The sequence below is a fragment of the Tenrec ecaudatus genome, chromosome 9 (assembly GCF_050624435.1).
Source record: "Tenrec ecaudatus isolate mTenEca1 chromosome 9, mTenEca1.hap1, whole genome shotgun sequence".
Lineage (NCBI taxonomy): Eukaryota > Metazoa > Chordata > Mammalia > Afrosoricida > Tenrecidae > Tenrec > Tenrec ecaudatus.
This window is the reverse complement of record NC_134538.1, coordinates 1,215,162-1,242,820: the sequence shown is the minus strand read 5'-3', so window position 1 is coordinate 1,242,820 and position 27,659 is coordinate 1,215,162. Positions and strand designations below refer to the sequence as shown.

The following is a 27,659-nucleotide window of genomic DNA, read 5'->3' as shown; positions in this document are numbered from 1 at the left end:
TCAAAATGGGCTATTTACACAAGCCCATCTACTCCTCCTGGTCTGCGGGGGGGGGGCGGGGGGGGGGAGCAGGCCTCGCCCTCCCTCCCTCAGCAGTCTCCCCTTCCCAGGAGTGGGGCAAGGGAAAGCAGTGCAGGCACAGGCTCCGACGAGAAGGTAAAGGGGTTTATTATTTCCACCGCACATCGCTGCTCTCCCCTCCCCAGGGCTCCGAATCCGAGCACGGGGGACCGAACGAAGAACCGGCCCAGAAGAAAAGGAAGCAGAAAGAAAGTGCCTGAGTTAACGAGTCCTCCGGGGCCGCGGGGCTCTTCCTGCCCAATAGGCAACAGTGCCCCTTGTCCTGCAGCCGGCTCCAGTTCTGGCTTTTGGTTCCGAACCCATTGAGCTCCACTGCGGCCGTCAGTCCATCCTTCTTGGCAGGTCCTGTTACTGAGAGACTGGTCTGAGGCAAGCGGCCGCTGCCCCAAAGCACAGCTGAAAAGCCTGAGTTCCACAGGAGCTCCACGGGAGCAACGCCTAGCCTCGGGCAGCCCCGGTCCAGGCAGCCTTCACCTGCCCAGGGAGCCCTTGGTGCGTTCGATTATCTGGTAGATGTCCAGTGCCTCACCTGAAAGAGGACAGTGCGCACTGGTTAGCAGGGGGCCACAGGTGCAAAGAGCAGCGGCCAGCAGCAGTCACACCCACACTCATGAGGATACTTTCTTTACGTCCTCTCTACCTAAGAATGCACTTTGATTTTGCATAATAAACGTTCTCCAAACAACGTTGCTGTGACTAGCAAGGGGACGGGATATACATGAAGTGCTGGGCACTCTGGGTCTTCGTTTCCTGGGCGCAGCGTTTGAGAAACAAGCAGCCATCCCTCTGTGGTTTGGACAGGACGCCCGAAACACAGCCCCAGTAGGCAGGGTTTGTTGCCCTGGGGACAAGCTTCCCTGGCCACGGTCCCATTCCAGTTCGACACCCAACAAAGAACAAAGACCTCGTGCTCACCCTGGGGAATCCCGTATCTCTGTTCCATCCCGGTGGGGTTGGAAGGGGTTTTACAATCCATGGTCACTTCCTTCCTGAGGCACTGGTCAATGTCGACTGTACTGAAAAAGGCGACTGACTGGGGCAGGTCGTTCAGCCCCAGCTTGTAGGCAAACATGCACCTGAAAGAGACCCAAGCTCCTCTCACAGGCATGTCCCTGCTCCGGGCAGAGCCTCGTCCCGCCCGCCAGGAGACATGGCCACGTGGCCCTGAGCAGCGGAGGCCGTGAGGGGACCCAGCGCCGCCCACCCAGAGACAGAAATGCAATTACACACCACACACAGTTTGGTTCATTTTGATGTAAAACATGCTTTCCAAATATTGGGTCACTGCTTGGCATTAAGAAAGTTTCTTGTTAGCTCAGGTCAGTGTCGCCCCCGGCAGTGATTTGGGAGGTTGAACGGTGCTGTTACTTCTCTCGGAAAAGGCTGGAGCCAGGTTCCTACATGGAAGTGGCCTGTCATTTAATTCAACCGAATGGACTAGAAATCGTACCTTTAGAAGATACAGAAACATGCTCACACTGCATTTGTGTCTCCTGCACAAGGAGTAGACGTTCACTGGATTGGGGAGCCCTGTGTCGCTTGCTTTCCAAGCAGGAAGGGGGGGGTGGCTCCCTTTAAAAAGCACAGCTGGAAACCACTCTGAACAAGCCCTCGCCGGTGACCAAGTCTTAGCAAATGTTACTTTCAAACCCAAAAACCCTTTTCAAAGTCCAGGTTTTGTTGGAACTTGACAGTTTCATTTCTAACCAATAGATTAAAAAGTGGGAATGCCCACTGTCATGATCCCAATTCTACCTTACATCTCCGGCTGGACCGGAAGATGCTTCACTGGCACAGGTAGAAACTGGAAACACAGGGAATTCGGGACAGATGAACCCCTCAGGACCAGTGGAGAGAGTGGCGACATGGGAAGGGTGAGGGAAGGTTAGGGAGAGGGGGAACAGATTACAAGGTCTACATATAACCTCCTGCCTGGGGGACAGACGGCAGGGAAGCGGATGAGGGAGGCGTTGTTGGATGGCTTGAGATGACAAAATAATAAATTATCGGGGGCTCAGGGGGCGGGAGGGGAAATGAGCTGATGCCCAGGGCCCAAGTAGAAAGCAGGTGTTTTGAGAATGATGATGGCAACGTATGTACGAATGTGCTGGGCACGATCGATGTCTTTATGAATTGTGATAAGTACGTAGGGACTGTGGTAAAATGATTGAAGAGAAGTGGAAATGTGATCATACAGAGGGGCTGCTCAGGTGGGCCCTGGCTGCGGCCGCCGAGCATACCTGGTCAGCAGGTTGGTGATCTGCAGGGCCAGGGCAGCACGGTAGCGGTCCTCCTCCCGCACCAGGTAGCGGACCTCATCGTGGATGCTGATGCAGAATCGCCCATCAATGGCAAACTCCTCCAACAGCCACTTCATGGCCACCAGCATGAGGTGAAGGTAGTCCACCGCGGAGCTCTGCACCACCCAGTTCACCCGGCTGGTCATAAACTGCGGAGGGAGGGGGCTGTCACCCACACCAGCAGAGGAAGGGACCTGCCCGCAGGAAAGCTCTGCTCTGCCCGACACCCCCACCCCCACCTGCTGTGATGTCCAGAGGGAGCCCCCCACACACCCCCTGTGCCCCGAGAGCAGCAGGTACCTCCCCCCGGACAGCAGAGGGCTCCAGGGCCCGGCTGACGCGGCAGCCCAGCACTGGGGTGCGCGGCGCGTCGGACATGGCGATGCTCTCCAGCTTATTGAACATCTCTGACTCAGTGCCCCCCATCCACGCCCGCTCAGCAACCACCTCCCACTTCTTCCAGCGCGACCTGGGAGACAGGAGTAAACAACGGGAAAGCTGTCTTTGGGCATCTCAGCCCCACCCTCTGGGTCAGCCGCCGCCATGGCACCCCCAACAGAAGGTTCTCACTTCCGTAAAGCTTCTCTTTTGATCTTTCGTAGATCCTCAAGGGAAACCCAGCCATCCTCAGTTCTGTCCACGGGCAGGTCCAGCTCCCTCACCAGCCACTCGCCCTCCTCTGACAGCCGATACCTGGGGGCAGTGTCACCCCGTCATTCACTCCCCAGCGAGCCTTCCCAGTGCCCAGCCCTAGGCAGGAAGCTCTCACCCCTAGCCCCAGCCTGCACCCACTGGGCTGTGCTGCAGGAAGGCGAGAGGACTCCGTGGGGGTCACGCAGCTAAGAAGAGTCAGCCCAGACAGGAACTGAGGCCTTTCTGGCTCCAAGTCCAGGCTACACCATGACGGCTGATTAGGAGAGACGTGTCCAAGAATGGCCCTTCCTCTCCCAGCCCACCCTCGCTCGCAGCCTCAGTCCAGCCTGCAGACCGGCACCAGGTTCTGCCTCAGTACTCCAGCCCCTACCCACTCACCCCTCAAGTGTACCAGTGCCCCACTGCCAGCCCCGCCAGTCCAGACTGCACTATGAGCCCGACAGAGTCGACAACTAGGGCCCTGTGCCTCCACCCGTCACGCCACCAGCCATGTCTGACAAACTCATATTCTCAGGAGGCCCGTTTCCAGGGGCAGTAAACGAAATGTGGTCTCTGCTCACATTACCTAAGGGCCCCCCCTAAGGCCTGCCACTGCCCAAGCACACACCACAAGCCTGGGACACTGCTCCGAGGCCCAAACCAGTTTACAAGCCCTGCCCTGCGAGGGTTCCCACACTGCTGTTTAGGCCAGGCCTTCCAACTGGGTCAGTCACGGCCAATGTGGAAAAACAGGGCAGGCGCTCTGTGTGAACCTAAGTGTGCCCAGAATGAAAACCAAAGGGGGATATTAGGCGTGAAAGCCCGGGACAGGGACGAGCAGTCTTTTCAGGAGGCTGCCCTGTGGCCAAGCCTGTAGAGACTGACACGCTGGACAGCCACCTTTGGACACGGCACGGCTTTTGAACGCAATGGCGAAGAGATCTGGTAGCTATGCCACGCTCACACCGTCCTGTTTCCTAAGAGGGAGGGTACGTTTCCAACAGGTTTTTCACCTTGGTCTGTGGGTCACTGGTCTGCCCGCTACACACTAGGCCTGCTCCGGGTTGGCTCCGTCAGCCATGGCCGAGCCAGACTGAAGGCCTGCTCTGTAAGGCGGACCCAGAGCTGCCGCCGACCCATTGCCTGGAGACAGGCTACGAAAAGCACGGCTTTAGCCCTTGGAGTTCAGGGCTCATCAAGAAACCAAGGGACATCACAACGGCGAGGACAGACTGGCCGCGTCATAGGCCTGGGGGCCGGGAAGAGGAAGGAAAGGGGCCTCAGCCCCAGCGTTGACAAGGGCGGGAAGGGACCTCACCGGCGGAGGCCCTTGGTGACAGCATACATCTGCTGGGCCTTCGCAGCAGCCTCTTGCTGTGTGAGCCGGTGGTTGAACTGCAGCAGGAGGCGCTCGGCAAAGGGCTGCCCCGCCCCGTAGATGCGGCCGTAGTTGAAGACCTTGGCGTGCTCCCGGCTGATGCCCACAGTGGTAGCTGTCTTGCTGTGCAGATCCGTGCCCCTGCTCTTCCTGCCCTGCAGCGTCATCCACCCGAAGGCCGTGCTGCCTGCGGGGCGGGGCGGGGGTGAGAAAGGTTGAGGGCACAGTCTTCTCACCCACCGGGACTCCACCAGGCCCTGCCAGGTCCCCACTTACCGTGCATGCCAGCAAAGTGGGCATCCCCCAGCACAGCCGCGATCCACAGCTCCTGGGAGTCCACGTCGGCACCCACAAAGACGTAGCCGGGTGGGGCCTGCACCATGGCCTTCAACTCACTGCCCACTCGGTCAGGCTGCAGGGGACAAGAAGAGCCGCTTTCCACGCTGGCCTGGAGCCCGCACTGACGGAGGGGACGCCAGGGCCTCCCCCAGGGGGACCACTTCTGGGCATGCCAGATTCCACAGCTCCAGGACGACCACTCTCTTACCCATGGGGATGACAGCGAAGCCAGCACCCCAAAGCCTTCTTGCCACAAAGGCCGTGGCTGGTGCACCAGGGAGAGCCCAGGGAGAGGGGTGTCCAGAGCAAGAGTCGTGATTGGAATTTGCTCTGGGGTCCTCCCTAAATCCCAACTCCCTCCATCCCTACTGAGCTCCCAGCTTGCAGAGCCAGGTGAGGGGGGTCCACAGGGCCAGCTAGGCAGCGGTCACATACCCGGGCATTGCTGGCTGTGAGCCACGTGGGCTCCACAGCACGGCGGGTGATGGTGCCTGCGGTCACCACTTGGGGCAGGATGGCTCCGTAGCGAGCTTCCTCCTCATAGGCTGGGTGCCTGCCGGCGGGAGTAGACCCATCAGCATCTGGCTGCGGCCCCTGGACCCTACCCCACCCTGACCACTCAACAGGCCATACCTGGTCACAGTCCGCGGCAGAACTGACCTGGGAAGCCACACCACCATCTGGGAGCTGGAGGGGAGGGACACCTGGGCTGAGGCTCAGCATGGCCATGGGGAGCAGGCTCCACCCCGCCACCCACCATGGCCCTCACCTGCCCAGCTTCAGGGCTGCTGTGCCCCCTCCTTGCCCGGCCTCAACCCTCTTCCTACTGACTTGCCTCTGGGTGGGCCCTGGCTCAGCCAAGGCCTGGGGCCCTAGAATACACCAACCAGAGCATCAGAGATCTGGGCACAGACCAGGCGGCCAAGGCAGCTTCTCCCCACCCCTGGGTGTCCACCATCAGCCACTGCCCCCACTGCCCTTCCCACACCTGGGCAACTGCCTTCTCCAATGATGGGCAAATAACCACAGCCTTGGAACCAACTTTCAAGATGAATCCATTGGCCATTCCCAACCTGCAGGACCCGCCCTCTAGTGCTGGGGCTCACGTAAAAGCTGGGAGGGCCTGGCCAGGCCCTCAAGAACAACTCCTCTTGCATAAACAGGGGGACTGAAGCCAGAGACAAACTGCCCCCCAAGGTCACGCAGCACCAGGACAAGCAGCCAGGTCCCTGGCTGTGAGGCCATTCCCTGTGGGGCTGCGCAGGTTGACAGGGGCCCCTGGGTGAGAGACGGGAGTGGGGGGCGGGGAAAGGTAGTCCCAAGGCTGCAAGCCTGTCTCTGCCCTCCCAAGGGGGCCCACCTGATACGTTTATGGGCATTTCTCCAGAAAGAGATCATCTTGTTGATTTCCAGGGCACGGGGCCCACTGGCACCTCCTGGGCCAGCCTGCAGGGTGCCATCTTCCATCTTGGGCAGAAAGTCCTTGGCAAAGGGGCTTCCCACGTTACAGCTGTTACCATCCTAGAGAACAAGTCAACCGGTGCTGGAGGCAGGTGGCAGACCGCCAGCTGGGGAGTCACCGGGCCCCTTCCATCCCCTGGCCCAGACAGTAGCCATCTGGAGCCTCTCCCCATGACCACGGGAGATCACACCCCCCACCCAAGATCAGGAGGTATCACACCCCTGGGACCAGGAGGGACGGCATCCCACCCAAGGGACCAGGAGGGACAGCACGCCCACCCGAGGGACCAGGAAGGTCAACAGCCCACCTGAGGGACCAGGAGGGACAGCATCCCACCCAAGGGACCAGGAGGGACATCGGCACCCCATCCTGGGACCAGGAGGGACAGCATCCCACCCAAGGACCAGGAGAGACGTCGGCACCTCACCCCAGGACCAGGAGGGACAGCACCCCACCCCAGGACCAGGAGGGACGTCGGCATCCCACCCCGGGACCAGGAGGGACAGCACCCCACCCCGGGACCAGGAGGGATGTCGACATCCCACACCTGGACCAGGAGGGACAGCACCCCACCCCCTGGGACCAGGAGGGACAGCATCCCACCCTGGGACCAGGAGGGGCAGCACCCTACCCCGGGACCAGGAGGGACGTCGGCACCCCACCCCGGGACCAGGAAGGACAGCATCCCACCCCGGGACTAGGCAGGCAGTGAAAGTCACAGGACAGCAGGCTCCCTACAGCAACAGCTATCGGTCAAAGGAGCCTGCCACACACCCTGCCCTTATCTGCAATTTCCTGATGGAAAGCCAGAGTTTGAAAAGGTTGAGGTATTTGCCCAGACCGCTTCTGAAGAGGGGCCCCACTGCTGGATGTGGGCCCTCAGCAGGCTGGCTGTGGCCTGTGAGCACGAGGACAGCACAGGGCAGGGGGTGGGTCCCGGGAGACACACCTTGTGAGGCAGCTTGAAGAACCAGCAGCCAGGGATATCCACATCATTGTAGGGCCCGTTGCCATGGTGATAGGAGGGCTGGCTGGCTTTGGAGTCAGCAGGGGCAGGCTGTGGAGGGGAACACACCTACATCAGGCACTGGTCCAGCACCTGTATTTGGCGAGGGCCATGGGGTACGGGGTGGGAGATGGGCCTGAAACTGAGACCAGCTGAGCCAGGAGGTGGCAGGATGGCCACGAGGTCTCCAGCCCTTCCTTGGCCTCCAACCGGTGTGGCCCACCCAAGGGCAAGGTCACAGCTCCAAATCCAAGACCTCGGGACCTCTCCAGTAGGAGGGGCAGGCCCGGAAGCCCTGCCCACCCAGAGGGCCCCAGAGTTGACGCCCGCTCACCAAAGCCAGAGGGGGACCTGGCAGGACTGCTCGAAAGTTTTCCATTTTGGCTTCGGCCTCCAGTTCTAAGCAGCCCAGTTCTTCCACCTGTACAAGCCAGGGGGCCCAGAGTGATGCGGGGCACACCAGAGCCTGCCCCTCCGCCCAAGGCCACCCCGGGGCGGGAGAGCCCGCCTCACCGCCTGCCACACGGTGCTGTCGGAAAGCAAGAGCTCCTCCGCCAGGCCTGCCCCCTGGGGCTGCAGCTGGGGCCTCCCCTGGTGCAGGCAGTGCTCCCTGTACAGGGACTCGATGGCTCTGTGCAGAGAAGAGTGGCAGCTGCTGGGGACCCTGGGCGCCTTTGTCTGAGCCTCAGCTCCAAGGCAGCCCCACCCACCTTTTAGACCAGGATGGACAAACGCACAGTGACACAGCACTCTGGAGGTCAGCAGGGGTCCACAGCCGGTCTGATCAAATCAAGCTCCTTGAATCAGAACCCCACCGAGCTGCCGCCTGCCCAAAAGCAGCTTTGAAAGGAGTGGTGGGCAAGCCAAGGACCAGGCTGGTCCAGGCTGCCCACCCACCGACCCTCTGGCTCAAGGTCCAGGACCTCCTCAGAGCCTTTCATCCAAAGCCCACCCAAGTGTCGCAGGCTGTCCTGCAGAGCCAAGACGCCTGAATCTCGGCCATTTTGGGTCCAGAATCCTGGTTTCTCCCCACCACAGTTTGGGTGGGGGCTCAGGGTGCAAGATCTCAGATGGACGAATTGACGACCTTATCAGATGTAAACAGGCACCCAACCCACCTTGTGAGGCTGCTTAAGGAACAAACAAGGCAAGCCTGCAGGATGCATATGTGTGCAGGGAGGGCCTGGCACATAAGAAATGCTCACTAAAATTACACGAAAGAAAAATAAACACTGAAACCCAGGTGGGGACTGAGCATGACAGTGGGACAGGGGGAAAGTCAAAGGAAACAGAGGAAGGAGCTGGGAGGCAAAGGGCATTTATAGAGGTCTAGATAAAGACATGTACATATGCAAATATATTTATGTATGAGGATGGGGAAATAGATCTACGTGCATATAAGTTTAGTATTACGGTAGCAAATGGACATTGGCCCTTCACTCAAGTAGTCCCTCAATGCAAGAATACTTTCTTCTATTAAATTGGTATTCTATGACGCTCACCTTCAGGACATAACCGCCGAAGACAAAGCGGGTGAATAGGTAAATGTGGTGAAAAAAGCTGATGGTTCCCGGCCATCAAAGGATATAGCATCTGGGGTCTTAAAGGCTTGAAGGTAAACAAGCGGCCATCTAGCTCAGAAGCAACAAAGCCCACATGGAAGAAGCACACCAGCCTGTGTGATCACGAGGTGCTGAAGGGATCAGGTATCAGTCATCAAAGAACAAAAAAATTATAACATAGTGTGCTCACCTCCATGATATGATCACTGAAGGCAAATGGGTGCATAAGCAAATGTGGTGAAGAAAGTTGATGGTGCCTATCAAAAGATATAGCATCTGGGGTCTTAAAGGCTTGAAGGTGAACAAGCGGCCATCTAGCTCAGAAGCAACAAAGCCCACATGGAAGAAGCACACCATTCTGTGTGATCACGAGGTGCTGAAGGGATCAGGTATAAGGCATCAGAACAAAAAAAATCTTACCATAGTGAATGGGGGGTGGGGTGCAGAGTGGAGACCTAAAGCCCATTTGTAGGTCACTGGAGATCCCCTTGCAGAGGGGTCTCAGGGAGGAGACAAGCAAGTCAGGGTGCAACATAGCAACGATGAAACATACAACTTTCCTCTAGTTCCTAAATGCTTCCTCCCTCCCCAATATCATGATACCAATTCTACCTTGCAAGTCTGGCTAAACCAGAGGATGTACACTGGTGCCGATAGGAACTGGAAAGGCAGGGAATCCAGGGCGGATGCTCCCTTCAGGACCAGTGGTGTGAGTGGCGATACTGGGAGGGTGGAGGGAGGTTGGGTTGGAAAGGGGGAACCGATTACAAAAATCTACATGTGACCTCCTCCCTGGAGGACAGACAACAGAAAAGTGGGTGAAGGGAAATGTTGGACAGGGCAAGATATGACAAAATATTAATTTACAAATTAGCAAGGGTTCATGAGGGAAGGGGGAACAGGGAGGGAGGGGGAAAATGAGCTGATGCCAGGGGCTTAGGTAGACAGGAAATATTTTGAGAATGATGACGGCAATGAATACACAATTGTGCTTTACACAATTGATGTATGTATGGATTTGTGATAAGAGTTGTATGAGCCCCTAATAAAATGTTTTAAAAAAGAAAATATTTATAATTGATTACACAATTCTGTGAATATACATATGAATTTTATGTCAGTAAAGCTGTTATTTAAAAAAATTAAAAGAAAAACAAACCCAAAGCAAAAGCCAGCCCAGGTTCACATGGAGGGGCCTGGAAACGCGGCTGTGCCCAGGCCTGCGGAAGGGCTGCCAGGCAGAGGATGAGGCCCCTGACTTCTGGCCATCAGCCCACGCCAGCCTTGGCCTCTCCAGCTGGGAGAAGGGGTCCCAGGCTCCCCCAAACCTTACCTGTGAGGGCAGGCCACCCCAGGTGACGCTAGAGTGGTGCCCACTGGCACCTTAGCTAGGTTGTCCCGCCGCCCGGGCACCAGGTAGCCCCAGCCATGCTGCTCCGCGTAGTGCAGTGGGAATCCGTCCCAGGTCAGGGCCATGAGTTTGGGCGTGACCCGCATCTGCAGGCTGAGGAGGCTGGGGCCTGGGTCCCACTCGGGGTCGTCTAGCCGAGGGCACAGCTTCCGGTACCACCTACACCCACCCAGAAGCAAGGCATGGGTGACCGCAAAGAAGGGTGTCTCCCACCGCAAGCCCCACACCCACTTCTGTGGTCACAGGCCCCGTCTCTGGTGTGCTTTGGCCTGGAGCCCCGGGGATTCCCACAGAGGTATTACAAATGATCTCTAAAGGAAGGACCCACAGGTCTAAGGGCAGGGCACTGGGTCACAGCTGCACTGCCCCCTGCTGGCAAGAGGCCGCCAGGACTCTCGGCGCTCCCCCTGGACACTCAGCAGGCTGGGGCACCTGTTCTAAGGACTCATGCTCTCTCTGGCTCCAAGTGCCAAGGTCAGCACCTCCGGTTCACCCCACTGCCCTTCATGTCCTCACCTGCCCTCTCTCCACAGCTTCAGTGGATGGGCACCTCCTCAAGGACCTCCCCCGCACCCCCCACCCCGGGTTCCCCAGGCAGCGCTAGGCGCGGCCCCACACCGTGCAGGTGGTTCGCCCATATCTCCCGGCACCCCCGCACAGAGCCAGGGCTCAGAGCTCTGCTGCTGAGGAAAGGCAGAGTGCCGGGGGGGGGGGGGGGGGGCGAACACACACACAGATGCAGGAAGCCTCCCAGGGAGGTGCACATGAGGGGGGACCCTGACCAGGAGCTCACCCAGGGTGTCCGGGAAGGTGCTGCAGCCGCTTGGGCAGGAACTCTGTGGTAGCTTGCAGCTGTCGCAGGCGGGCCTGTGAGGTGGCGGCTCGGTGTAACTCCTCCTCCTCACTGGGGGGGCCGGGGTCTGCTGGGGCCGGAGGACAGTCAGGAAGAGAGGCAGGGGCTCTCCCAGAGCCCCGCCCCAGCCTGCTCATCTCCAGAAGAATGAAGTGACCCTCTGCAGTGGCACCTTGGGCCCACCGGCTACCCCTGTTCCCCACCTTCCTGATCCTCGGGGGCCATGGCCCCCTGGATGGGCAACTGGCTGCCTTCGGCTGGCTCCTTCTGCTTCACCTTCTTTGCTTTCTTCTGCTTAAATTCTTGCAGGTCCCACTCCAGGTCCCAGAGCCAGGGGTCCTCCTTGTACCTGCAGAGCCAGGGCACCGGGCAGGGCTCAGAGTGAGCGGGGCCAGGCCTCCTGGCCCCCACTGTAGGCCTAGCCCCCAGCGGGGACCCCCGGGCTGCTACCTCTCTCCGACAAGCAGCTGGCACGCATCATTGGCCAGGTCCATCAGCGACTTCTTCATCTCCCGCTGGAGCTCCTCATAGGTGCTGTGGGCCTCCACCAAGTACCGCTCCCAGTTCTGGTTGACGGGCAGGTAGGAGACGCCCATCTCCAGCATGCCAGCCAGGGTTACTGGGTGGGGACACCTGGGGGCAAACCCCAGGGGCTGCTGTCAACGGTCACAGGAGGCGAAGCTCTGGCCCAATCACTGAGCGGGCTGAGCAAGCACCCCCACACAACACACAACTGCACGACAACACAGCCCCACAGCCAGGCAGGAGAGTTAGGTCCCAGCCCCACGCTCTCAGGCAGACCCCAAGCAAGAGATGCCCGTCGTTTCTCTAGGCCTCAGCTGTCCCATCTATGGAGCACGAGAATGCCACGCCTACTCCCTGCCTACTGCAAATTGCTAACTTAAACAAGCCAGAAATGCATCTGCTCCGTTGAGGGGCTAAGAGTCTGAACTCTGGGGGTTCTGGCGGGGGCCGGGAGAGCCTGGCCTCGGTATTGCTACTGTTCACCTCCAGGAACACCCATCCTCCCTCCACGTACTCTGCACCTACCTGGCGAGGCTCCTTGGCCTGACAAAACCTTTATCCAAGGGGACTGCTTCCTGGGTGCACGGCTAGCAGCTGGGGGACACACTTCAACCCCCAGCCCTGCACTGAGGGCACCGAGAGAATTACCTTGGTAAGGACACACAGGGCTGCCGCGTGCTCAGTCACAACTACAATAATGTGCAGGCCCTGTGCTTATAAGCCCGTGGACACACAAAAGATCCCAACAGGGTAGAAACACTAGCCTGCGTCAGGGACAAGACATGAAGATGCAGAGAAAGCAGGTAACGTGTCCAAGGCCCAGTCAGTGGGACACAACAGAGGCAGGGCCTGGAGCCTGCTGACTGGCAGACCCTTCTGCCTGAGCCCTCAGGGGATGGCTCACCGAGCAGCGCCAAGGGGCGGCTGCGAAGCCCTGGGCTCAGCATCTGGATACAGACAGCGTGCTTAACCAAGCAGGCCCAGCACGCCGCCCCGTGGACACCTCTGGACAGGACAAAGTGGCTCCACTTTGGGGCTCAAAGAAGCTAAGGTGCCCAGGCACGGGGAACCTGCTGATCCGCACCTCTCCAAGAAGAGTGGAAGCTGCTGCTGGAAAACCTCATAGGTGGCCCACACGTCCTGGGCACAGTACTGCATCAGGGCCTGGCACGGGGGGACAGAAAGGCGCTGGGTGGGCCGCCATCCCACTACCACCGCCGGGTCTCGGGGTCAGGCCTGGCAGCCGTTGCCCCCCCAGTTCAGCTCAGGTCTGCCGCAGCCCACCTCCCACAGCCCTGCCCGTGTACTGTACCTGGAAGCTCTCCCGGACGTCCTTCATAGTGCCCTTGACAAACAGTTCTCTGGGCTCCTTCTCGAGGGGGGGCCCCCCGACATAGAGGCTGTGCACGTCCGCCAGGTTGTTAATGCTGCTGATGTCCAGCCAATCCCAGGAGGAAATCTGTGGCCAGAGCAAGCGGTTGAGCCATGGCTTGGTCTCAGAGCAGGCAGGCAGGTGGGCGACGGGAGGGAGGAGGTGAGGAGGGTCCTGAGGGTGCTCTCACCGCTGGGCCTCGGGCTTTGTGCTGGGACTTGGGGCTTCTCTGCGGGGGAGGCCGGACCTTGTGCCTGCCCTGCTTGGCCGCCATCCACAGGCTGCGCTGGAAGCCGCTCAGCCCCGCGATGGCCATGTGCATGCTCATGGTGTCCAGGAAGCGCATGCGGGAGCCCTGAGCACGAGGAGGAGGAAGAGGAAGAGGAGGAGGGAGGCAGCAGCTCAGCACAGCCTGCCACTGCTGCAGCGATGGGGTCCACAGCAGCCCCAGTCCAGCTCCTCACCCAGCCGTCCAGCACCAAGTCTGGAGCTGGCCTGCTGGCACAAGCTTATCCCGCAACCTGGGGGGCCTGCCCTCCCCAACCCCAGCACCCCTGGAGAGGCGGGCCCAGCTCCATTCCCAGGCACATGTGCACCCTGGCGTCAGCCCACCAGCAAGGCCAGCAGAGCCTCAGGCTAAGGAGCTGTTGCCTGCCCGACACAATGAGAAAGCGCCACCAGACATGAGACGCAGCTCTGCGGACGGCACACAGGGACTGTCTTCAAGTCCTGACCCTCCTAAGGGTGGCTTCTGCTACTGACCGCTTTTCGCCAATGAAAAAGTTAAGCAATCACCTTGCAGCCCCCCAGTATCTGATACGCAACTGACACATGGGCAGGGAGGCCGGCGGATCAGAGGAGAACTGGGTATTTATTCCCAGTTCTGGCACTGCCAGACGCACACACAAATCCGCCCTGCAGGAGGCGCGGCCAGAGTGCCCCAGAGGCGAAGATGGCGAGACTTCATCTTACAGACTCCGACGTGCTGTCAGAGGCCCAACCCCAGTGGTCAGCCCAACGAGGAAGACCCTCAACAGGATGGGGTGTGAGCTTGGCTACCATGGAAACAGGACAGAGCAGGGCCGGGCTGCTAAGAGTCGGAGTGGGCCCGATGGTGCCCACCAACAAAGAAGGGAAACTCAGGCTCTGGGAGGAGCCCTGGTGGAGGATGGGTTGGTTACCCACTGGGCTGCAGTATCCACAGTTCAAAACCACCTGCCGTTCCTCGGGAGAAAGATGGGGCGTTCGACTCCCGTAAGAAGCTATAGCCTCAGAAACTGATAGGACCCGTTCTACCCTGTCCGTACGGTCACTGTGGGTTGGCACCGACCCCATGGTAGGGAGAAGGCGCTGGAGCAGTGGTCCTCCGCCTTCCTCATGCCGAGACCCTTTCACACAGCTCCTCATGTGGTGACCCCCCCCCAACCATACAACTATTTTCGTGGCTACTTCCTGTCATTTTGCTACTGTTATGAATCAGGCGACCGCTGTGAAAGGGTCATTCAACCCCCAAAGGGGTCGTGACCCACAGGCTGAGAACCGCTACTCTGTCCTATCTGGGTGTTCACCCTGCTTGTTAGTGGCTGGAGAGGGAGGGGGCTCAGACGACATGGCTCAGAGCCTCTGAGAGCTACATGAAGCTTTAAAAGGACACTCAAACATAATGGCCATCACTACCCTGGGGCAACTCAGTCTCCTGTGCTCTGGGGCCTCGGGACCAGAGGCAAGCCTGGCCAACAGGGGCCTACAACTGCTGCAAAGGGGTGGTACACCGACCAGAAAAAGCAATGCTTCCCGGCCGCTGAGCTCAGGGCTCTGAGCCAGGAGCCTTACCTGGATCAGATACTGCTCCCTGATGTGGGCGCGGTCAAAGGACACGTTGTGCCCCACCACCAGCTGCTCTTGCCCACCCTTCGGGGTGGGGCCGCCGCCGCGGGCAGGGATCTCCAGGGGAATGAGGTCAGCCGGCGACAGCTGGCTGGTCCAAGAGTAACGCTCTGCCACCAGCCGCCGGCTGCACCAAGAATACCTGAGAGATGGGAGGGAGGCAGGTTCACCGTGGAGGCACTCAACTTCCACTTCACAATGCCCCCCTAGACACACCTACCCCAGGGCCGACACTAGCAGCTGGGGACCCAGGTGAGGCCTACACTAGCCCAGGGCCTACACTAGCAGCTGGGGACCCAGGTGAGGCCTACACTAGCAGCCCAGGGCCTACACTAGCAGCTGGGGACCCAGGGCCTACACTAGCAGCTGGGGACCCAGGGCCTACACTAGCAGCTGGGGACCCAGGTGAGGCCAGGGGACTCCATGACTGTGCGGAGTAGTTGGGGAGAAGTTTCTGCACTTTCAAGCTTCTACCAAGACAGTGGGCACTCACTGGCCTGGTGTTGGGGCTCCCAGGCGGGCTAACGAGCCTGGGCAGCAGAGGGTGCACTGGGCGCTGTTCCCCCAGCCGCACTCGGCTCCAGGATCTTTCAGAACATTACCAACTCCTCCCATCCGGCAGCCCCTCACAGCTCATCTTCAAAGTCCTAGTAAAGAGCTAGGCTGCTATGGGAGAACCCAACATAGAGAATTTTTCCCCTTTCAAAAATTAAAGTGGAAAAACGAAATGGCCAATGCTGCACACATGTACAAGATGAGTCATCTGACACCACGCGAGAAGATCGTGAAGGACAAAAACCAAGTCGCACACCGTCAGAAGGCGCTGTGCCTCTCTGAGCAGGCAGGCGCTGAGTGAGAGACCATGGGAAGTGCCAAGATGGAGACAATGCGGAAATGTGCTAGCTGTGGGGGGTGGGGGTGCTGCCACCCATGGCCCACTGAGGGGAGGCCCTGCTGCAAGCCCCACACTGTTGTAAAGATGAGGACCCACTGGGTATATATGGGTGAGGAGCGCTCCCTGCGGTCTTTGTGGAGGGGGTGCGGGGTGGGCACAGACAGGTCCAGCTGCCACAACACAGTTCCAATCAAACAAGCAACCAACCACTTTCTTTCAGCAAAAAAAGAATTCTAACTCATATTCCAACTCGGGAATACGCCCAGGGACTGGAGCTAAGACCTCCTTCCCCCACACTTAATCCAGTAGGTCAAAGTCCAAAGTCATTAAAAACAACTAAGTCAAAAACAAAAGGCAGAGGAATACCAAATATTTGCAGACTGAGGAGGGGCGGGGTCTTCGTTGCTACACACAAGCGTGCTGGGGGAAAACTGGGGTCTGCAGGGGTGCTCAATGCTGCCTGAAGACAAACCTATTCTGGAGGAAAAGAGGAAAGCCAAAATGCACACGCCTCGGGGGCTGATGTCAGACCACTAGGAAACAGTGCCAGGAGTACCTGCAGCTCTGTGGGTCTGAGACAATGCCCATGGCCCAAAGACCAAAAGCACTCACCAACAGCTTAAGGTTCCGGCCCTCCGTGCAGGAAAGGGCGGCCCGGTTGGGTACCTAGAGCTGTGCTCCAGAGGAGGGACCCGAACAGAGCTGCTGTCTCAAAAGTGACCGCAGCCACCAGGCCAGCTAAGCGAGGCCCGAGCCCCACTGGCCAGGATGGAATGAGAATGATGAGTGGGAAGGATGGGGGGAGAAGGGCCAGGGAGGTCACGAGAGGAACGAAAAGAAACTGGGACTTCAGGAAAAGTGGTCAAACATAACCAACGGGGCAAAAAGCAAGTCTTTCTTTGTGACGGGGCTCTTCGGTTTCTTGCCTTATTTTCCCTCCTCAAACAGTGGCCAGTGTCCCCTTGACCCTGACCACCAGGACACACCCTACATTCTGTGACTCTCCTGGCAACTGGAGCGGAATCAACGAGGCAAGCATATCGCTTGGCTCTTCCCAGCCATCCGTGCCTTACTCAGCCATGTTTTCATCACTTTGAACTGCGTGTTTAACATTGCACAGCTTTCTGTACAAAGGTGTGGCTTCCCGTAGGAATAAAAACACTGCCATGCCTGAAAGCATTAAGGATGAATATAGTGTTTTAGGCCTGGAATGGAAAATAAAAAAGGGGGAGAGACGGTTTAGGGCTCTGTGGACACCGGGTCTTAATTGCATTTATCCTACTGCAGGGGGCCGTGGTGCAGGCAGGGTGTGATGAAGAAACCTGGGCAGCACTGAGAGGGTCACCTCACAATCGGAGCAAGAGATTGGCTGATTTTCTGTTCCGGAACAAAGTAACCAGTTAAGAGGCTGTAGGAGGAAGCAACTGTTTCTCTTTGGAAACGTTGAAGGATTCAGGGGTGAAGCCATGGCTGCCAACTACATGCCTTGTGTTGTCAGGGGAAGTACCACAAAGCGATTTCTCCCACCCGAACATAACCCACAGCAAACCCAAAGAGAAACTTGGCACTCTGCAGAGCAACTTTTCATGACGCTCCTGAGGAGGGGCTAAAGGCACCAAATCCTTATGCTCTCAAGTGACCCCAGCGATTGATTACAGGGTCCCCACTGTGCCCCCCGCCCCCACTCACCAGGCCGAGGGGGATATGGCCACCGCCAATGTGGGGCAAGTACCCTCTGCCAAGCAGACCTCGACGTCGAACACCAGGGCCCGCTCCTCGGGGATGGCCACGGGTTCGGCCTCCCCCTCGGGGCCGTAGCGGGTCCAGCCCTCCGCCCAGGCCCAGCTCCGGGGCCGCGGCGGCAGCTGGGCCTGCAACAGGGAGTCGGCCGCCTCCAGGTAGGGCAGGCTCTGCTTCTGGGCCAGGAGGCGGAAGTGCTGGTCCAGGTCGCCCCCGTAGAGGGGCGGCAGGCACAGCTCCACGTCGGGCAAGGGCACGGCGGGCTGCCCCCAGAGGCCGTGCCTCTGCAGGTGCTCGACGCTGCGGCGCACCGCGGCCTCGCCGGGCATCTCCGCGGTGCGCCCGAAGATCTGCGCGTGCAGCCCGCTGGAGAGCATCTGGATGTGCAGTGGGCTGTACCGCGGCTGCGCGCCCTCGGAGGATGGCACTGGCGGCGGCGGCGGCCCGTCGCTGGGGCCGGAGCCGGGGCCGGAGCTGGAGACCCAGCGCCCTGGGGCTGGAACCGGCCCGGGTGCCATGGCGCCGGCCACCTTCTTCCAGAGCAGGCGACTCATGATTGGTGCAGGGAGCCCCCCGCTGGGCGTCAGGGCACCTGGCTTTAGGCTCCAGCTTGGCTGCTTTTACTGGCTGAATGCCTGGGCAAGGGGCACTTCCCGTCTCGGTGTTCCTGCCACTGAAATGGGTCTGACCATGCCTGCCGCCAGCCCCCAGCTCCTAAAGGCGACAGATAAGAGTTATTTATTACAGGCGCACTTTGCGTTAGAATAATCGCCACCTCTCCCCGGGCTTCCAGTCCATTTCCTTCATTTCCAACAACCTTGGGACGCAGGAGTATCTCCTGGGGAAACTGAGGTCCGGGGAGGTTGTTACTGAACTTGGGAAAGCTGGACGCGCTGGTTCCGAGCCGGCTCTGGAGTAGGGGGCATGGGCTTTGCAGCGCGGCTCTGGCTCAGACACACTGCGTGACCTTGGGCACGCTCTTTAAGGCCCCGATTTCCTAGCCTGTAAAATGGGGGTGCGGAGTCTACTCGTCATCTAGGCTGCTGTTTGCACGATACGGGGCGGGCCTGTCGCGGGGCCCGGCCAGCGGCGAGCGCTCGACGAGACTGCGACCCCAGCAGCCCAAGGGGCTAACACCGCCGGGTGCCGGCGCCCGGACTCGAACCCGCGGCGCAATGGCTCCATCCCCAGGGCCGTTGCTCAGCGGGCCCAGGGCGCCAGCAACGGGAGTCAGCGGCAGCCGCACCGCCCACCCACCCGCCCGCGCCCGGTGGCGGCGCCGCCCGGGGCGCCCGGGGACGCGCCGCCGCCCTGCCCGGGGCCCGCTGCCCGCCGGGAGGGAGTGACCGCGCCGCCGCTCCGAGCCGCGGCCTCCCCCACGCCGACCCCGCCGGACACCTGGGTTCGCCCGTTGCTTGCTTGCCAGGCTGCGCCTCTCCCGATCCCGGGGACCCGGTGCCCCCTCCGCGCGGCGGCCTACGCAGCCTCGGGGTGGTGCGTGGCCTCCACGCGACCCGCGCTCCCAGCTGGCGGCCGCAACTTCCCGTCGGCACCCCGCGAGGTCCCGCGGCTCCCCCGAGACGCAGGCGGGAGCCTCCCGGCGAAGCCAATAGCAAGGCCGCAAATGGACCGATCCGCCCGCGGGGGGAGAAAGGAGACTTCCGGGTGAGCCCTCCTTGCGGTACGCGGGACCCGAGGTCCAACCTCCCCTGTTCCGAAAGTCAGTGGGTTAGCCCAGAGCAAGCCGGTGGGCGGTGCCAGTGCTTTTTAGGTTGGCCAAAGAAAAGCTGTTGCCGTGCGGCCGCGTGGCCTAATGGATAAGGCGTCTGACTTCGGATCAGAAGATTGCAGGTTCGAGTCCTGCCGCGGTCGTTGAAGGGTTCACGAAAACTTTTAGTTTATTTCCTAGGAGGGTAATATCAGCTACCTGCTTGTCGTCGCCACTATCGACCATACATCCCATGATACCTGGGAACGGCCAACCTGCGGAACAAAAGGTCTGGCGCGTCCAGAAAGAGCCCCATGACCCTCTGACAAGTCTCTGCTACCGTACAGGTACACGGGTGCCTCCACAAGTATTAGCTGCCTCTTCTCTGTGGGTGGAAGAGGATGGAGAAACCTGGGCAACCTCTCCTTAATTGCCAGCAATTTTGACCAATGAAAATATTGCCTTTGGTTGAGACTGAGATTGCCTACCGTCCAAACACCCATCCCTTTGGGCTACTCGGATCTACCCTGCATCTGTGTCTAGTAGTACCTCCAGTGGAACTGTCAGGATCAAGTGTCCTGTACACTAAAGCCTCAGTGAATAATGGAGAGCCCGGGGGTGGGGGTAGGGGTGGGGATAGGGGTGGAGCCTGCAAACCCAGCTGCACCCTGAGGAAAGGGTAGCCCAGAATGGAACCGGACCTGAGGCCATACAGCAGATAAGGCATGAAAATCAACCCAGGACAGAAAGCCCCCTGATGGGAACTGAACTGAGAAGCTGAATTCAGTAGTTTCCAGAAGTGGAGTGAAGAGAGAGCACGTTTCCCCATCCTGAGGGCAGACGAGAATAACCCCAGGTTAAGGGTTGGTCTGTAGCACTGAGCATTGGTTTTTCCATGCCTTTTCTATCGCTTTCTTTTTAAAGCAAAATGTTTCCTACCTTTTTCTAGGTGTATTTTGTACACACACACACACACACACACACACCACTACTGTGGTTTAGTTTGTTTGTTTGTTTGCTTGTGTATTCGAGCTTAAATTCTAAGCACGTGGGTTGCAAAGGGCTATGGATGGCAGGGACAGCCTCACATCCATATGCAGTCCTCACATAGATTTAGCCTCTACTGAATTCTTTCCGATCGTTAACCTAGAATGTAGATAAGCGTGCCCCACACAGAACGTCTTGGAAAGTAGGTTACCTCCACGCTGCTCAAGCCAGTCCTGGAAGGGGCAGTCTCTCTTAGAGGCTTGTCTAGGAGTGTAGTTGATGGAGATCACCTATTGGGAACACAAGGGGTGGATATGTGTTAGACTGTTAATCACGAAGTCAGCAGTTCAAAACCACCAGCCACTCTGTGAGAGAAAAATTATCATCTTTCTACTCCCGTAAGAGTTACGGTCTCAGAAACTCACAGGGGCAGTTCTACCCTGTCCTATAGGGTCACTAGGATCAAAATCGACTCAATGGCAGTGAGTTTTAAAGGGGGATCTTATAGTCAAGAGTCGTGGGCCTATCAATCTGCCACCAACCATGCTTTTGTGAGTTTCCTTTGCCCCCCCCCCCATGCCCTTTTTAAAGCTTTGTATCTCAACAAACCTGTGGACACCATTTTTCAAAAAATCATTTTATTGGGGCCTCATACAACTCTTATCACAATCCATCCATACATACATTGTGTCAAGCACATTTGTTGTCATCATCATCCTCAAAACGTTTGCTTTCTACTTGAGCCCTTGGTATCAGCTCCTTGCTTTTTCCCCTCCCTCCCTGCCCACCCCCACCCACCTTCATGAACCCTTGATAATTTATAAATTATTATTATTTTGTCATATCTTACACTGTTTGATGTCTCCCTTCACCCACCTTTCTGTTGTCGGTTCCCCAAGGAGGGGTTTATATCTAGATCCTTGTGATCGGTTCCCCGTTTCTCCCCACCTGCCCTCCACCCTCCGTGGACACCATTTTGACCTTATGCTAATGGCTTCTTTCATCTGGCTGATATGTCTCTCATCAGACTTAATGAATGTTCTTCTCAAACTATACAAAAGAGTGGGATCTCTCTCCTTTGTACCTTAAAATACTAGTTTGTGTAAAAATAGAATCCACTCAAGTTGCACATTTTATAACCCGTGTTTCTCACTTAGCCATGTACCGTCCACATTTTAAAACATTTCTTCATCAAAGAACAAAAAATCATATCATTGTAAATGAGGGGGAGTGCAGAGTGGAGACCCAAAGCCCATCTGTAGGTAACGGGACACCCTTTACAAAAGGGTTGTGGGGTGCAGTGCAGCAACAATGAAACACATAACTTTCCTCTAATTCTTAAATGTTTCCTCCCCTCCACTATCATGATCCCAATTCTACCTTACAAATCCAGCTAGACCAGAGGATGTACACTGGTACAGATAGGAACTGGAAACACAGGGAATCCAGAGCATATGATGCCTTCAGGACCAGTGTGAGAGTGGAGATACTGGAGGGTGGAGGGAAGGTGGGGTAGAAAGGGGGAACACCTTTCGTGAACACCTGTGAGTTGACTGTGAGTTATCCCTGACTCTGTGGCTGACGGGGGTTCCTTAGTAAGCAGTCCTGGTGGCTTCGTGACTTACAAGTCCGGCTGCTAGCCACTAGCTGCTTTGTGTGTGAGGGGAAACCAGGCTCTCTGCTTCGGTAAGGACTTTCAGCCTCCGAAACCCACGGGGAAGTTCGGCGATGCCCTAGAGCAGGGGTCCTCAACCTGTGGGTCGAGACCCCTTTGGGGGGTCAAACTACCCTTTTACAGGGGTCGCCTAAGACCATCAGAAAACACATATTTCCAATGATCTTAGGAACCAAGACACCGGGTGCGGGTCCGCCCACACGCACATACACCCACATATGCGTATTACCCATGCTACACCAAACTTCAAGACAAAATTTCATGTATTTGTCATTAGAAATAAATATTTTGCAATCTATATTTACATATTGTTTTGTGATTAATCACTGTGCTTTAGTGATGTTCTATTTGTAACAATGAAAATACATCCTACACATCGAATATTTCCATGGCGATTCCTAACAATAGCAAAACGACAGTGATGAAGTAGCAACGGCAATAATTTGGTGGTTGAGGGGTGGACCACCACATCAGGAGCTGTCTGAAAGGGTCTCAGCATGGGGAAGGGGAGAACCACTCCCCTAGAGGGTCGCCAGGAGTCGGGGACCCCTGAAAGTGAGAAGTGCTCTACTGCACCCTCTCTCTCAATCCTCTCAGTAGCCCCCTGAGGCCAGCCCTCCGGTTCTACAGAGGACAGCAAAATCAAAACTCTCCCCAAGAATGGAAAACCCAAACCGCACACCCATCCTGGGCCTGGATTTGAACCTAAGCACTCGCTCACTCCAAAGCCACCAGAAACATCCACAAGCCCACATCAGACTCTACAAGAAAGCAAGGTTGGGGAGACAGAAAGTCAACCTTGATGAGTTTGTTTGTGACTGATCTACTCCGAGTAGTCAGCATAGACCCCAGGCACACATGGTGGGGTTCCCCTCCGGTAAATGGGCCAACACCAGCGCGCAAGGTCGTTCCTTTAAAAAAAATTATATATGAGACTTTCTCCTCTGAGTTTGATGCGTGGATCCAAACATGATCATTCGCTTGCTCGTGTGTAAAGCAGGGCGATGGTAACATCAACCTCGTGGAGTTGCTCTGTAGGGTACATGAGTTCTGTGTGTAAAGCAATTAGAGCAGCTCCTGACATTGAACTCCTTAAAAAAAAATAATAAAAGACCTACTAACTCACCTGTCTCTTTCAACTCCTAGGCCCCTCTAGGGCAGAGGAGACCTGGCCCCTTGACATTTTTGAGAGCGTGAATGTACCTCAGCAGGGAGCTGCATCTTTCTCCTGAGGTGGATGTGAACCACTGACCTTGCAGTCAGCAGTCTAACCCTTAAGCCTGTGTGCAGGGGGTTAGGATTCACGGTGCATACTTGTGAGGCACACATCCAGTCCATGACAGCACCTCGAAGACATCTGTCCTTGAAGTGACTAGATCGGCCCTGATGCCCATCAGAAGCCCTGGTGCCTCTGGCGTGGCTTCAGACAAAAACACCTGAGAAGGGTGTGTGTGTGTGTGTGTGTGTGTGTGTGTGTGTGTGTGTGTGTGTGTGTGCTCTCCTGGTCTCCAGGCAGAGGACGAAACTGGGGTGCGGGCTCTTCATCTGCGTGTGAAATTCGGGATGAAAGGTATATGCCATTTCCAAACCACGTCTCATGTGGCAGGGGATCATTTCTCTATCAAGCCTGTGTCATTTAAGGACAGGTCAGAGGAAAATGAGTGGGAATCCAGGTCATTTTGGGTCGCTGGGAGACTTCCTGATGAGAAGAGCCCGTTGCCCAGCCAGTTTGTGCTCCTAGCGTGGAGCCTGGCACACAGAGGTGGACATTTGTCATTCTTGTCGTCAAGCCAATATCGTCTCCTCGGGGCTACTGGCCAGGGCCTGGAGTCTCAGCCCCTGGAGTCAGACGGGGCTTGGTGAGCCCACTGGGGTCTCCACTTCTGAGAGCCTTCTTCCTTCCATCCCACTAAATAGCCAGTCGAGGCCCGACTTTCCACTGGCAAGAGAGCCTTTTTGCCTCTGACTGACTTGGCTTAAGTGTTACATGCCCCCCTAAAGTGAGCGTTTGTTCTAGATGTGCTGAACAAATGAATGCTTTCTTTCTAAAGTTCTACATGGCTCCCTTACACTGAAGTGGGGTTCGGGGGCCTTTCGTGATCACTTCACATGCATTTGGGAGGGGACACTGAAAGAGAAGCCAGAATGCATTGCAGGGACGATGATGCCTCGTGGGAAAAACCAGGAACTGCCAGCAAAGCGAACAGCTCAGTCTTAGAAGAAATGCAGCCAGAATGGGCCTTAGAAGAGAGATTTCCTCTCGCTTTCCAACAGCTAGGAAAGGACAGCCTGCTGGCAATCAGCTCCCACACGGACTCAGACATGATTGAAGATGGCAAAGGACCACGCAACGTGTCATTCTGTTATACAGAAGGTCACCACGGATTTGAGCTGACTCAAAAGCAGCTGATATCCCTGAATTGATGTTAAACCTAAAAAACCCACTGCCATCAACTTGACTACCCCCCCCCAAATAAGTGACCCTTTAAGACCAGATAGAACACCCCCTTGGGGTTTCTGAGACTGTCACTCTTTACAAAAGTAGAAAATCTCTTCTTTCTCCCATGGAATGGCTGGCTGGTTCTTGAACTGCTGACCTTGCGGTTAGCAGCCCAACGTGTTCCTGCTATGCCAGCAGGGCTGCTAGTTGGCATATACGGATACCCATCTACCGTCGAGTGAAACAATGGCTGGTCCTGCCTTCCTCACAAGTGTTAGGTTTGAGCCCACTCTTGCAGCCACGGGGTCATTCCATCTCTCTGAGGGGCTTCCTCTCTCTCGCTGCCCCCTCCACTTTACCAAGCATGATGTCCTTTTCCGGGGGCTGGTCTCTCTCCTGACCACACGTCCAAAGTCTGTGAGACAGCGTCTCGCTTATAAAAGACACATCCCTCACTTCTAAGGAGCTTTCAAGCTGTACTTCTTCCAAGACAGATTTGGGTCAGACTGGAACCCCCAAATTTGAGTGGAAGCAGGTCATGGGGGGTGGAGCCCAGCATGCAGAAAGGCATCCTGCTGGGGGGACAGGGGAGGCCCGGGCCCCCAGGAGCAGGAGCTCCGAGGGCCAGATGGAATGACCTCTCATGGCCTCAGCCTGTGACCTCTCCCAGAAACATGAGTAGCTTCCAGACCTTTCTCTTAATTCCTTTATGACCTTTGAACTGGAGCCACATTAACTAGCTACCTGTTCAAAACCATATGTTAAAACTAAAGTGTAAGGAAAAAAGCCGGTGTTTGCTAAGGTATTTCAGTGGCTGAACACACTAAAAATGATCTGACAGCTAAGCCCCACCTAGTTCACAACAAAAAGTTTTTTAAAAGGCAATGAAATCCCATGCTCCTCCCCAGATATCAACTTCCACAGTGGACTGTTGAGAGGGGGAAACTACAGTGTGACTCCTCTGGTGGCCGTGTCTGTGTTGTTGCTCTCTCTCTCTCACACACACACGCCCATGCGGACATAACACACACATGCCCACACAGACACATGCACAGATACATACACATGCATAGCCACAGATAGAGATGCACACATGCAGAAAGGCACACAGCCACCTCCACAAACAACACACACAGGCAGATATAAACACATGCACAGCCACAGACAGCACACACACTCCCTGCCCCCTCTTCTCCCCCCCCCCCCCCCCCCCGTGTCAGGAGCAAAGCTACAAGCGCCCTGGGACCACAGGGTTAGGGGGAGGGGTGCCCCAGCAGGGCCCGTCGAGTGCTTTGGGCTCCTGTTCTAAACTGTAGGTGGTCAAAGGCCCAGCCAGGCCGGGCAGATGGTGCGTAGAACCAGATGGCTCTTGGAGTCCTGGCAGCACGGCCCTAAAGCATGGAGACACCCAGCCGAGGGGACTGAGATGACCTGCAGGAAGGGGGGGGTGGGGAGGAGATGATGTCAGGTGTCCCTTTCTGTCCTGTGCTGGGCTGTGGAAGCCAATAAACTCCCTCTATCTACCAAAAGAGCTTCCAGTAGGTTCTAAGGCTTGTGGCCAAAAGAATCCTAAGAGAAAGGTCTTCCCCTGGGTAAAAGAAGGGGCGAGACGGCTGGCCTGTGGGGCCTGGCATCTCAAAGTTCTTGGCCTGTGCCCTGGGAGGAGCCGGGTCTGGCTGGGTTGTCTGTTCTGCTCAGGAGTTGAGAGCCAGCCACAGGGGTCAACCTCCTCCTGTCACAACCCTTCATCCCCGAAGCTGAGTCCAATGAAGAGCAGGCACTTGGCTTCTGTGGCCCCATCCAGCCATACCTGACCCGCTGCCGAGCAGATCCAGCAGAGGGAGGCGGGCACACAGCCAAAGCCAAAACTGAGCCCCGGACCATCCATCCTGTGCACATTTTACAGGGGAGGACACGGGAGCGCCAGGAGTCGAGTTTCCTTCAAAGGCCAGTCGGCTGTACGGCAGACTCAGCTGCTTTCTCAGGAGCTCCTGGCTCCCACCTGCAAGGGGGCCTGGCCACCAGGGACCCCAAAGCCATCGATGAAGCCTCACGGCCAGCGACCTGGGCTACATCGAAGGGGTCTCCCACAGCTCCACCTCCAGCCCAGTGTGGCTCCGGCGGGCATCCTCCGGTCCTCCGTTTCCAGGTCTGAAAAATGGACATAAAAATGCCTCCCTTGCCTTCTCAGGCAGTCCCCAAAGTGTGAGGATAGGCCCTTGCCTGAGCGTGGGACTCTGGGGGAAGAGCCAGCCACCCCCCCCCCCACCCGGCCTGGGCTCAGAGCCCCTGCTAAGGGCCGCCTCTGGGGACCAGCTGAAGTGCTGCCACTTGACCCCCAGAAAGAGGACCCAGGACTGAAGGTCATCAGGCTCAACAGCCCCTCTGCACCCCCTGATAGTTTTAGTAACTGAGAGCTTCTTTTTCTGATTACCCAAAGCAACCAGATTGTCTATAGACAATTTAGAATCTGGACACGTGAATCTGCAGCGATGCCCAGGAGGTTCAGTTGAATAAAAGTCAGAGGTTACAGTGGGCTACGTCTAGAATGGTCCAAGCCCCGCCCATGCACCCAATGTTTGTGTCTGTGGGCACTTGGAGAAGTGTGGACAAATTCAGAAGGGCTTTCCCGGGGGGAGGGGGCCAGGAGAGTAGGGAGGGGATCGAGTTCTTTCTTTATAAATTGCCTGCTTGGTTTGTTATGAGAGGCGTGTGTCGCTTCTGTCATTTCCTGTGGACTAGGAAATTGCTAGGTCACCAGTTCAAATCCGCCAGCCATTCCTCAGAACAAAATAGATTTAGCTCAGATTCTAATTTAGCTCAGGGTTCATTCAAATGGTTACAGACACCTGGTCCCTTGTAGAGACTCTATGGAAGTGAGCTATTGTTATTGTTGTGATTGAAGTATTTATATACTTCCATAAAGTTCCCAAAGCTTGATATCAAAATAGACTTCTGACCCCACCCCACCCCAGTCCTATCAGTTTACAAGATTAACCCAGTTTATGTGGGTCTCCCTCAAACACAAGCCGGATACCCTCTCCCCTTCCCCACAATCAGCAAAAAGAATTGAATTCAAATCTCCCATAAGCCCCCCCCCCCTGCCCGCCCCCTGCCCAGAGCTCACCCCTGCTAGCATTTTGGTGTGTGCACTCAGGCTACTGATCTATTCGTTATCCTCGGTTGGCAGAGCTGGCCTCACCCACCTGTCTTTTTCACCTAACTCTGAGGTGGCTACTTTTCTGTGGCAGCCACGGCACGCTTTACAAGACCGCGATGAGGGCTGCCTGGACATTTGGGTCACGGCCAGTTTATTGTTTGCTTCACAGGCCTTTCTCGCTGCAGACGGTGCATATGGAGTCCATGCAAAGTCGGTGACTGATGGGCGAGCAGGGCCGGGCGCCT

At 57.0% G+C, this 27,659-nt stretch overlaps 2 protein-coding genes and 1 non-coding gene across 5 annotated transcripts in view; 2 read left to right on the top strand and 1 right to left on the bottom strand.

Annotated features, from left to right (window-relative positions):
• The window catches only part of FANCI (FA complementation group I), an 85,657-nt gene extending 84,878 nt beyond the window's left edge, over positions 1 to 779 (top strand). For both annotated transcript variants that reach the window (XM_075557840.1, XM_075557839.1), the window contains exon 38: positions 207 to 779. In XM_075557840.1, the coding sequence (XP_075413955.1) occupies positions 207 to 281 (75 nt within the window). In that variant the 3' untranslated portion in view covers positions 282 to 779. The remainder of the gene's footprint in view (positions 1 to 206) is intronic.
• Positions 145 to 19,009, bottom strand: POLG (DNA polymerase gamma, catalytic subunit). Of its 2 annotated transcripts, none has more exons than XM_075557841.1 (23): positions 18,843 to 19,009; positions 17,394 to 18,158; positions 14,756 to 14,951; positions 13,113 to 13,277; positions 12,863 to 13,009; positions 12,635 to 12,714; positions 11,476 to 11,658; positions 11,229 to 11,374; positions 10,966 to 11,095; positions 10,095 to 10,331; positions 7,713 to 7,830; positions 7,534 to 7,620; positions 7,143 to 7,250; positions 6,092 to 6,252; positions 5,365 to 5,418; positions 5,167 to 5,284; positions 4,669 to 4,804; positions 4,333 to 4,579; positions 2,952 to 3,074; positions 2,682 to 2,850; positions 2,322 to 2,530; positions 997 to 1,157; positions 145 to 610 (listed from the first exon to the last, which is right to left on the bottom strand). In XM_075557841.1, exons 2-23 carry the CDS (start codon positions 17,996 to 17,998, stop codon positions 552 to 554), a joined length of 3,639 nt encoding a protein of 1,212 aa, XP_075413956.1. In that variant the 5' UTR covers positions 17,999 to 18,158; positions 18,843 to 19,009; the 3' UTR covers positions 145 to 551. The 2 variants fall into 2 exon arrangements, with proteins under 2 accessions (XP_075413956.1, XP_075413957.1); XM_075557842.1 differs by having other exon boundaries at positions 10,966 to 11,092.
• A 234-nt stretch (positions 19,010 to 19,243) lies between these two features.
• On the top strand, positions 19,244 to 19,316 carry TRNAR-UCG (transfer RNA arginine (anticodon UCG)). The gene has a single exon. It is a non-coding gene; the product is annotated as a tRNA-Arg (tRNA).
• Positions 19,317 to 27,659: the final 8,343 nt, after the last annotated feature.

What these genes read in the sequence shown, in the direction of transcription:
- POLG (XM_075557841.1), bottom strand. Translation starts at nt 17,998, where the DNA reads ATGAGTCGCCTGCTCTGGAAGAAGGTGGCCGGCGCCATGGCACCCGGG. An exon ending in ACAGCACCGTGTGGCAGGCG is followed by an intron (nt 7,621 to 7,712) that starts GTGAGGCGGGCT and finishes TGGCTTGTACAG; the next exon opens with GTGGAAGAACTGGGCTGCTT. An exon ending in CCTCTGCTGTCCGGGGGGAG is followed by an intron (nt 2,531 to 2,681) that starts GTACCTGCTGCT and finishes CTCCCTCCGCAG; the next exon opens with TTTATGACCAGCCGGGTGAA.